The sequence below is a fragment of the Rissa tridactyla genome, chromosome Z, assembly GCF_028500815.1.
Source record: "Rissa tridactyla isolate bRisTri1 chromosome Z, bRisTri1.patW.cur.20221130, whole genome shotgun sequence".
NCBI classification, from domain to species: Eukaryota; Metazoa; Chordata; class Aves; order Charadriiformes; family Laridae; genus Rissa; species Rissa tridactyla.
In genome coordinates, this window is record NC_071497.1 from 6,349,286 (window position 1) to 6,361,212 (window position 11,927).

The window sequence follows — 11,927 nt, forward strand, 5'->3', positions numbered from 1 at the left end:
TGGAAAAAAGTCCTCCGCCATTTTTCAGAAAAAAATTCCTTTTCATGAGTTACTGAAATAAACAAATGCTGCAAAACTCTGGACTTGCCACCTTCAACACTGACGTGAAGAAACTAGAACTTCACACTACACTCAGGCAGAAAAATGTTCTACTTTTATGCAATCCATGCATATTTAATATTTCTCTATCCATCTCTCTATCTTCAGCTCTTTTTCTCACTGTTAAGTTGCCCCAACAGGCACCAAGAGTGACTGTAAGAATACATCTGCTTTGGCTAAGATCTGTCTTAACCAGATGGTATTTTGACAGCCTATTTCATTTTGTATGATTGATAGCTTTCAATTTCAACTGACTTCCATTTCAAACTGATAATCACTGCTCAAAAAACACCGTATGAAAATGTCAGTTTTGCTGAATATACTGGAATGGCTTCTGCCACCTTAATGCAACATTACGACCTAAAATAATTTTGTCAACTAAGATTTTTAATCAAACACATAAATAACTGAACTATTCCACATACCGCTTGTTTACAACCGAATTAAATAGTATTAATTCATTAAATCTGAAGGCATTTTCTTAGACTATTTCAGCCTCTGTCAGTGAGCTTAGCAGGTGGGGTTGAAAGCACAGGAAAAAAAATGACAAAAACAAACACTGAGTTGCCCATTCTAGCATCCTGTGCCTCCCACCTAGCATTAAGCTACAATATCAACATGCTACTGCTGTGCTCCAGAAAAATGAAAAACCACACACACGCACACAGAATAGAAAAGCCTTAAGTCAGTTTCACTCCAGATTAAAGAAGATAAAAAACAACCCTACTTGGGGATTTTGAGTTTGTGAATAAAGAGAACCTGTTACATGCTAACAATCTCCTCCCACTGCTAGAAAATTAAAAAAAAAAACAACCAAACAAAAAAAACACACTAAGAGAAGACATATTCCCCTTTTCCTTACGTATGTGGAAAAGAGGAGAGGAAATCAAGTATATTAGGTGCTTGCTAGCAAAGACCAACACATCCTGACTACCTCGAATAAACTATATTTACAGCATCCTGATGGGAAGTGCAAAACTTGCATGTGCTTCACTTCCCATCTCTTCAGGTTAGTTACTGTGAAAGACAGAATGTCAACTACATGGTATTTAAAAACTAATTCATGTTTAAAAAAAAGTTTGGTCTGTAACACTTTTACAGCCTAACACTTGCAAACTGGGAACTCACTCAGATTATGTTTGGTTTGTATTTTGTTTTTTTTTTTTTTTTTTTAAATTTGCAAAACAAGTTAGGAGATGAAAACGTCAGAAAATTTTTTCAAAGCTTATGCAGAAAGCTCCATTTTATTTAGTACTTATAAGCCTTTTTCTTTTACACTTATAAGTCTAATCTGCGATTGGAGTATGAACTTAGAAACACCAGCAGCAACTTTTACCAGGTATTTTTGTTTGGAGTCAGTAATCAGCCATTCCGTAAATCCTGAAGCGTGATGCATGTCCATGGGAAGGCAAAGAAGCCTAGTGAATCGTAGCTGTTACGAAAGAAGTAATGCCTCTTCATTCTTATGCAGGAGAACAGTAATTCTGTATCACATAAAGCAAGGCCAGGAGCAAAGAGCACTCTTAATTTTCTGATGTACACATAATATATTGTAAGCAATTAAGACAAAGAAACAAAACCATTTGACTGAATCCTGGAATTATCCATCAAACCAACCCTGCATGCCTCCTACAAAAACTGAATGAATTAGAAGGAAGTGGGGAAGGGTGGAGCTGGCAGTGATATTTAAACAAATGGAACTGCAGTTTTGTAATCACATTCAACTGGAGAAATTTAATCCGAGTTTAAATTGCAAGATCAATTACTGCTCCTAAAGACTAAAGATAGATAATATTGATCTTTGGTAACAAACCAAGAATTCAACTCCATTGAAGCAGATGGTCTTACTACAAAGAAAGGGCACTTCCAAAATAAAACAGCAGGACCGAAAGGATACAATTTACTATCGACATATGGCAAATTTAAATGACTTAACCGGGAATGGTAAAAACTGACGCTGTATAAAATAGGTAAGAGATGAATGAAAGGGAAAAAGGCTTCTAATTATTTTAATCAGCCAACTTAAATTTTTTTAATGGAAAAGTCACACAACGTGGACACAATTACAAAGAAAAAGGATAAATATATGGAGGTATGGACTTCTGAATCTAATTTTTAAGTGTGTTTTATTTCTCAGATGTTTCCACATTAAAGAATCTTGAAGAGAAGAGCGTTTAACTACAGAGCTATGCCCTGGTCCTTTGCCTGAATAAGGTAAGTAGCCTTGTCAACCGAAACAAAATCAAGGCCTTTTCCCCTAGCATGTACTCCTTGTCAGAAATCTGACATCCTCTTTCATGAGAGTTAACCATGATGCTTGCACATGACCCACAAGACAACATTCTGGCTGCAAAATCCACTCAGAACTGTTGATGTAATAATAATTATTTAGAATCGAACGGTGATTATTCACAAATAATTACCCCACTTTCTAAAAATATTTCATAAAAGCTTGCTTTTTGGCTTTTTCCTCAGTTCTCTGAGGAATTTAACAGAAGCAGCAGTCTGATCTTTCAGAGAGAAAACCAGAAGAGCATAATTCTGTATCTCATCAGCTTGGCAGACAACACTGAAGAAGTAACTTTGCTTTTATGTGCTTCCATTTCCCTCCTTATTCTTTTGTCAAATCCACCTAATCCTATTTCTAGGCTGTTAGGGAAGTCTACAAGTTCAACACTATTCAAACACTGTCTTCACAAAACAAGGCCTTAATGTTTACAAACTTCCATAAGAAGTCCAGAAATTAAAAGAATAAAGGATGACTAGGAAACTTGTCAAGGCTACAGACATTAATTTAAAAGAAATCCTATGATACATTTTATGTCCTCCTTGCAACTACAATGGCTCCTGAAATCTTGAAAGTACCTGAAATAGAGCAGAAGTTAAGTTTCTGACAGTGCAGTTATGACAGAATGTAAAAAGGAACACTAATTTAGAGGGGTTTCAGATTAACTTTCTGACCTATATCTTGAATATTTCTGCCACCTTGTACCTCGAAAGCCAGAACTGTCAACTATACTCACTGTAACTTCAGGAACAACATATTTCTAGATACCAATGAAAGTAATTTAAGCCTTGGAAGCCAATTTCATTTGGGGGAGAGCAAGGTACCTCCTCGAGGGCTATTTTCTGTTCTAATACAAGCCTTGCAAGTGCTTTATGTAAACCTGCAGACTTTCTACAGTTAAATCCAAAGGTTTTGTTTAGACTACTTACTAATTACACAAACTGTATGTATCATTATCTGACCTTATATTTCACACAGTATAAACACAGAACTGGTCTGCCTCTGGTGCAAGATTCTTTCTATTACCAGCACTGCAGGAATCCTGATTAACCTAATGGATGGATAAGTATAATGAAACCTAACTGCAGGTTTACAGTTTCTTTTTTTCTCTCCAAACATAGCCTAATTAAAAACAACTTTATTTTAAATTGGTTGGGCAGCAAAGCAGTTAGACATTATTTAGGACAAGGGGTAATGGTTTTAAACTGTAAGAAGGCAGATTCAGACTAGGTATAAGGAAGGTATTTTTTACAATGAGGATGGTGAGACACTGGCCCTGGTTGCCCAGAGAGGTGGGAGATGCCCCATCCCTGGAAACATCCCAGGTCAGGCTGGGCAGGGCTCTGAGCAACCTGATCTAGTTGGAGATGTCCCGGCTCATGGCAGGGGGGTGGACTACATGGCCTTTAAAGGTCCCTTCCAGTCCAAACCATTCTATTATTCTGTGATTCTATTTATAAAAATAACCTCTCTGCTAACACTATAAAGTACAGAATTAATTTTAATTCATTTTAAATAAACGTTTCAAGACTGCCTAAAGTTAAAAAAAAAGACCAAACACGTGCACATTACTTTAGCTATGGTTGTATATGAAATGGAAAAGCTAAATACTACAAATATTTTTAGCAGAAAGCAACACAATACTAAATGACAATACGGCATAGAAATTACTTTATACCCTGGGCAGCATTTTTGTTAGCTTTTATTTAACATTTAAAAAAAAAAAAAAGTAGTTTATGGCTACACTGAGAAAGACCACAGCACTACCGGAGATTGGAAAAGTCTCCCCAACAGGTAGTTAAACCACAACCGGAACAGCTCACCCTTCCTGGCAGACTACGGTACGGCTGTGAAAACTTACGAAAAAAAAAAAAACCCAACAGCAAAAAAAACCCAAGCCCCAACTAATTCTGCTCTGCCCTTCTTCCCCAGGAACTGACCCCAGTTATGACCGGAGTAACGCTTTCAGGGGAAGGGGAACTTCGCCTCCCTCCTACCGCTGATCGCCCGGGAAGAGGGAAGGAAGGAGGAAGGGAAGGAAGGAAGGGAAGAAGGAGGGAGGAAAGCAGGCGGAGGAGCGCTGCCCCCCAGGCCGCCCCGGGGCTGCCGCGACCGGGCGCTCTCCCGGCGGAGCAGCCTTCCTGCTGGAGCGGAACCGGGGAACCTGGCGGGGGAGGGAACGGCGGTGGGGGGCCCGCGAAACTTCTGCGGGGCTTCCACACACACTTTCCACCGGGCAAAGGTGGCGGCCCGCCGCTGCGGGTCCCCCCCCCACTACTCCCCCCCGGCCACCCCCCCGGGAGGCCGGTGGGGAAGGAACGGGGGGAGCGGCCGGGCGTGGCGGGCCCCGGCGGGGCGGCGGCTACTCACTGGTTGGTGGGGGGCGCGTTGAGCGGGATGGCCACCTCCTCCTCTTCGTACTCCGGCCCGTCCAGCGAGTCGCCTTCATCCACAGTGCCCAGTCCACCGGACAAGGGGGGCGGCGGCGGCGGCAGCGGAGGGAAGGCGGCGAGATCGGTCGCCCGGGCCGCCTCGGGTCCCGCCGCCGCCGGAGGGGCAGGCCCCGCGCCCAGCTCCAGGAGCCCCAGCACCGAGCACAAAGCCGGGCCACCCGAGGGGCCGGCGCCCGGGCTGCTGCCGCCGCCGGGGCTGCCGGAGCCATCTGAGAAGGGGCCCTGCGGCCCCGGCGCCCTGCCCCGGCACACGGTGGGGTACTGCCCCGGCTCCACGCCGCCGCCGGCTCCCGTCGCCCCGGCTGAGGTAACCGAGCCGCCCTCCTCACACCCGGCCTCGGCCGCCATCATGTTGAGCCTCGCCCCCCCCCCCCACCCCGGGCCCCCCTCCGCCGGCCGCCGCCGCACGCCGGGGAGGTGGCGACAAAGGGGCCCCGGCCCCCCCCCCCCCGCCCCGCCCCGGCGGGGAGCGGAGCCGGGACGAGGGCAAAACTTCCCCGGCGGAGACGGGCTGTGAACAATACCCGGCTGGGCGGGGGCTGGGCGCGCAGCGCAGCTCCGCAGGGCCACGGCGGCGGCCGCCAGCGGAGCGGCGGCTGCGGCGACCTCACCCCGCCTCCCTCCCTCCCGCCGGCCGGCCCGGCGAGGCGCGGGAGCCAGACGGGCCGCGCCGCACCGCGCCTGCGCGCCAGCCTTCCCCCCTTCCCTTCACACACACGGACACGCGTGCGCGGGTGGGCAGGCCGGGGAGGCCCCCCCGGAGACCCCGGGGCGGGGGATCGGCCGCTGGCGGACCCCGGGGCGCAGGTGGGGCCTGCCCGGGGCGGGGGAGGCCGGTCGGGGCTGGGGCGAGGGCCGCGGGGCGGGAAGCCGCCTGCGGCCGATATTCAGCGGGTTTAGGCCCGGCTGCCCTCACACGGGGCGGCCGAGCTGCTCTCTGGGGTCGGTTTCCTCAGAAATCGACTTTAAAAGGACCCTTGCCCGTGTATATTGTCGCAAAGACCTGCTCTTCTACCATTTCGAATAAAAAAACCGCATCCTGCAGTCTACAAGATACTGTTTATCTTGCACCATGGCTACTAAAAAGGTATTTATTCTGCACTTTCCTGAAATTGTACTTTTTTTTTTTTTTTTCATTATTATTCAAGCCGGCAAGCTCTCACGCCCCCAGCCCTACCTTTGTCGTTAATAATTCTGCCAACTTCAGTGAGTTTTGCCTGGCACATGGGGTTCACCTGTCATGTAAGTACCTCTGCCGTCAAGAAGGCATTGTGCGACAAACTTTACCAGGCGATATAACACATAGATATCTTTATTTTTTTTTATTTTTTTTTTTACCCGCCATTCGTTAAAAGCTGACAAATAGCAGCACGTTGACACTTGCATGTCTCTCCAGAGTTCTCAGAAGGCATCCAAACATTCAGGTTTTCAAAGCTTTGCATTACCCAAAAGTATTAAATGAATTTTTCCCGAGGCCACCAAAACAAACTAGTGCTCCCACTTTCACAGCTCCCCAGCCGACCTCTTTTTATCTGCTGAAATGAAGCTTCGTATCTTGCCTTCTACAGGCAGAGTTGGCTTCCAGTTACACCACTAGGATCCGGGGAGTTACGCTGGGTTTGTGCCTGGCGTCAGTGAAGGGAGAAGCTTAGCCCTGGGTTTACGGCATTGTAACACATTCGTGCCCTGCTGTTCTTCTGTTGAAGAAATCACAGCTTCAACAGCAATCTCTTACAACTCTTCATTTCGCATTTCTGTGCTTTAGTATTATAAACGTAATTTCAAATAATGTAGCCTGCTGTCTCTGTGGGTTTCTGTTTACTGCTGTTTGCTTTCCCTCACAGATTTCTAAATAAAAGTATTTTAACAGCCTTTTTGCTATTGTAGCAGTGATATGCCTAAATATAGAAATGTAGTGTAAATATTTATAAAATTCCTATTATGAGGCAGGCTTTTCTAAGTGCCTTCCAGGGCAGCAGCATGCGTATGGGTGCACGGGGACTGGGAGGACAGCTGTGCCAAAAATTTCCTGCAGGAGAGGGGGATGTGGCTGCGCCCGGGAGATTTATTTTGGGGAGGGACATTTCAAATTTGACAAGGGTTCCACAGAAAGAGGGTTTCTGGTAAGTTCAACTGAGCTGCTGCACGGCTGCCCCTGACATGCCGTTTCTGTTCATTTTGCAGGCAAAGTTGTCTGTCCCAAGCCACTTGGTGCTGTGGGTAACACACACGGCCCTGCATCTCCTCTTTCTTAAGTTGACTCCCGTTATACAAGCCCTCATGCAGCTTTATTTACGTGAATGTGTTTGGATGAGGAACAAGTGTAATGATATTTTTCTTGGGATACTTCTTGTGCATTTGCAAATACACCTTTTTCTGAAGTCCCTGGTATAAAAGATGCTAGGACAGTGAGTCCTTCGTCCCTGCTGTGTGGATGGTGTTAGGTGAGATTGTCCGAAAAGACAATTTGCTTTTTTCCTTGAGTCAGTTTGGGGGATGGTGAATCTGGGGATATATGGGATTTTCTTCTCTGCTGGCTATTGGGCCTGGTATCCCTTACCCTTGGTCTAGTATTGAAATGTCACAGCATGGTTAGATTATTATTTTTTCACACCTAATTTAAAGACCAAAACTGAGTCTGACACATTGAAGTCTATTAAAACTACCTGTTCGTTGTTTGATTTATGGTAAACAAAATTCTTCGCACAGGATCCTGCCTGTGGAGGACTAACACAGTCTGTGCCTGTGCTCGTAAATAAGATGGAGTGTTCCCCAGCGCTTGAACACGATTATCAGAAGGGCCCAGGGCGCAGCAGCCTTCCTGCCGTGCCTGTGAGCGAACCACCAGCTGGGTGTTGCTCGCCAGCAGAGGTAGGGCAAGCATCCTTCCCGGCTGGTGGCCAGTGTGCAGCCACCCCACTGTGGAGACCAGGAGAGCTCCCATCTGGAGTCACGTACCAGTGTGTACCAGTTGAGCACCAACGCTCAATTCACTCGTGTGGAGTGGATTCAGCCATAATTGCTGTTATTTTATTAATAGTGACAAGTGTCCTTCATAGATCTAGTTCATACTGCAAAGACTTTGGCATCCGAAGTTCTATCTTCCAGTGTAGCGGCCGGTGAATTACAATGGCATTGAGGCCTTTGAACACATTACTAACACGATAATATGTACCTTAAGAATGGTGACAGTGGTGAGGATGTTCCACGCAGCTGACTTTGTGATTAAGAATCAAGTTTTCGGGCTGGGTTTGTCACTGATTTGCATGGCCTTGGGCAAGTCACTTGAATCAGGCCACACTTTCTCCATCGGTGAAGTAAGAAGCTATTTCACATATGTGTCAGAGGATTAATTAGTTTTTTTACAATGTTTGAAAGCTGTTAAACATTAATGCTTATAAGGATGAACAGCCACACAAAGTAAATGACACAGTATTTCAGTTATTTATAGAGAATGTGCTGCTTGGATCATGGATACAAACACCATGTAACCTTCACGTTCATTCCTTATTTCAGCAAAAAACCTGCTTCTCTCCTTTACCTGAGGGCAGTTAGTTTCCCCTTTTCCAAAGGTGTTATCCCGTCTCAGAAACAAATAGCAGCAGGGGAATTTTCCATCTTTCTGTCGCAGGATGGAGTGATACAGCAGCCTTCCTGTAATGAGGAACCCGGAATGCTCCAACTATTCCAGCGCTTCCCCTTGTGCTCCTGCAGCTATATAATAAACAGCTACAGAGTGAGTGCTAAGTCTTCCCACCTGCGTAGATCTTATAACCCTGTGGGAGGCCACACATACTGCTGGGGTGGTGGAAAGGTGGTCAGAGTCTGGGCAAGAACTTTATTTCCTGTAATTTAAATCCTTTCTTCCATCATATTTGTATTTTCTTTTATTTTTATTGAATAAAGCTGTGCTCCCAGACTGATTATTGTAAGGTAATCATTGAACAGTGATCATCGCTGTTTGCATATTTAATTTTGGGTCTGTGCTGTCAAGTCTCCCATGTTCGTGGTACAAATTAGAAACTTTTGTTTGCATTTTGTTTGTATCAAATCTCTGAATAGATCATTAATGATAAGCTATTTTTAAAATCTTTCCCTTCACTTCGAAAGATCAACAGTTTTCAAATGTTATTTTTATTTAGTGACTTCCTGATTACTATTGATTTTCAAGTACATTTTTATCACGTTAGAAATGATGTCTTGCAAACTCCGAACTCTTTCGTAACATTTTGTCCCTACTCTTTTTGTTCTCATGTACTTTGATATACTTTCAGTTAAACGTGTAAGCTGGAGGTGAATTAAACCCAAATAAAAGACAATAATCCCCATACTGACAGAAATTTTATCCTATGTTAAGAGTCAGTATGTGTACGACTTAAAAATTCATAAAGAAATTACTACTGAATCACTACCTTTAATTTTGTCACTTAAGCAGATGCAAAAATATGTGTGCACAACTACCTTGAGGTAATCGGTTTTTATCAGTATGTGATACTTTCTCTTGGTTTCTTTTGTCTGCCTTCCAAAATGGCTTTGCCTGTAATTGTTCGCTTTCTCTTTTCAATTTTAGAACAGCACCATTACATAGAGGCAGAGGTCTTCGCTTGTCTCACTTCAGGTTACATCTGGAAAAGGAGTCTTTTTTTTTCTTCCCCCTCTAATTTTGCATATTTCATGGGTTTACTGGAGTAAATAGATGTGCTATTTCGGTCCCTTTTCACGAGGCCGTAGTGCACGCAGGAAATCTTCTTCCTCTCAGAAACAACTTGATGTTACCACTTGATACTCAGCCTCAGCACGACACATCTTTGAGTCTGAAGCCTTATGTTAGTTAAAACATTGAGGCTCAAAAATCTTTTCTTTTTGGAAAATCTTTTCCCTTGCTGATCTGAGTCTGGCCATACTTCAACCCAGTTGTTCCAGTCATGAACATCGATGGAAATGCTTTACCTTCCTTTTTCATTTGTACGTCCTGACAGATTTGCTCAGAACCTGTTGCGTGGCAGTTTTCTTGAGAATTAGAAAGCATGCAGTTTCTGTACCATACCATTTAAATGTTGTGCAGAGCTTAGTAGTTCAATCAAAGAATAATTATTTTACTGTTGACTTTTAAAAAAATCAATTTTTTTTTGAGTGTGTTACACTGACGTCAGTGTACATTTTATTCTAATTATTACCACATTATCAATGAATTTTCAAAATACTGTGTATTTTCTACTGTATTTTTGTTTGAGACATTTCTACTTTTAGACTATTTACTGTTTTCCTGAAGTTTAGCATGGTGTTTTGTGACGTGCCGATGGAAACATACTTTATTCATCTGAGTGAGTAGTCATCTTAGGTCGTACAGTGTATCAGCGAGTGAATTATTCAGAAGCAAACATTTTAAGCAAGAAAACAGCATTCAGTAGCACTCTGTTTGTAGGCGTTGCACAGCCTCCTGGCCACACCTTGGCTTGTACTAACAGAGAGTCAGAAGCTTTGTTTGCTGTTGCCCTTTGCCTGGTAAGTCAGTACCCAATTTTTTTTTCTTTCAGACCTTCAAAACGAAGGGCCTTTCAGACCTTCTGCAGTGACTAAGTAGGCAATGTTTCTTTCCACAAATCCTAACCAAGTGCCATGAAAATGTGCCTGTAAAGGCCAGTGCCATTAAAAGTACACATAGCATAAGAGTGCAGAAAAATTAAATTGTGTAGAGCAAAAGCAATGGTGTACTGCATTGGGATACTCGGATTGTTCTACTTACTTGTATTTTCCTGTGGCCAAATACTTTTCTGTCATTTCTGTAGGCGTCTGAGAAAATGCGCGCTCACAGATGCCCCTTGCTACAGCTTTTTACGGTTTTGCTGGGTTTCTTTGGAAAAGCCACTGTGGTTTGACTTTCAGATCCATTTTACCTGCTAGGTTTAGGCTGATGTCCTAGCACTCCATGTAAACCTCCTGCAGTAGATGTTCTAAAAATGGGCACAGATAATGAAAATTTCACTGGTTCTTACATTTAGATTTTCTAGTTGTAATTGTTATGTCTCAATAACTTTAAGCTTGTACCTGGCAAAATGTATCGACAAAGCAGTGTGTTTCAGAGATCAGGCTTGTTATTTCAGGCATAGCACATTCAAATCCAGGTGCATCTGTGCTGGCTTGTTCTCAGTGCGTTGCACTGTGCAGCGTGGTCGTACACAGCCTTGGGTCAAGACTAACTTGGTATTGTCAATGTTGCATTTTAATTTTACAGACAAACCTGAAAATTCAAGGACTAGTCCAGAGACTGGATGAAACTGATCACTAAGTGGAACCCAAACTGCAGGTCGTATATCTGGCATTCCCAGGAAGGCTGTTGTTAGATAATTGTCAGCTATAAACGTTAAGTGTGTTGTAGATGAAAAAAACGACGAAGAGGTAAGTTTCAGTCACAGAGGTGGCTGAGCACATAGGAGGCAAGTGGGAGCATGCTTTTCATATAATACTGCGTGACAGCTGTGGCTGCCACAATGCATGTTCTACCCGAAACAGAGCAGCAACTGCAAGGGCGTAAGTGGACACAGGGCCCAGAAAATAGACCAGCCATGCAAGTAGTGTATTTTTCCAAAGGAAATGTTGCAAGAGGCAAATCATAATAACAAAATGGGGGGGGGGGGGCGGAGCGTATGTAAAAACATTCATGTTATTTGCTTTGAAAAACTGCTTGTGATTTTCCATATGTGATTTTTCATATACGTCTTTGTCCATGTCGCTATCCTCTCTGATAGATGAGCTGTCTTTTTTAGTGTGTAATAGTTAACAAAGGAGCACCAGCATTTTTCCTGTATTCTGAGAGCTGAAGTTTGTGTCCCTGAAAGCCCATGGCAAAACACCCCTTTAACTTCAGTAGCACAGGAACAAGTGCTACATGAATGCTCTGTCAGTCTTAAAGACTCTGGTCCTTCAATTTCAGTTCCATATTATTGCCTATATTTAGATGTGAGAGAAACCTGTCAGTTTATACTTATCTATATTTATAATTTGTGCCCTCACATCAAGCACATATGGATTGTCTCCTGAACCGGTAAGCGCTGAGTGACTCCATTTATAGATATAATCAACAGTTA

At 43.9% G+C, this 11,927-nt stretch overlaps 1 protein-coding gene across 2 annotated transcripts in view; it reads right to left on the minus strand.

Annotated features, from left to right (window-relative positions):
- The window catches only part of RASA1 (RAS p21 protein activator 1), a 61,724-nt gene extending 56,528 nt beyond the window's left edge, over window positions 1–5,196 (minus strand). For both annotated transcript variants that reach the window (XM_054184554.1, XM_054184553.1), the window contains exon 1: window positions 4,757–5,196. In XM_054184554.1, coding sequence (XP_054040529.1) covers window positions 4,757–5,190 — 434 coding nt within the window. In that variant the 5' untranslated portion in view covers window positions 5,191–5,196. The remainder of the gene's footprint in view (window positions 1–4,756) is intronic.
- Window positions 5,197–11,927: the final 6,731 nt, after the last annotated feature.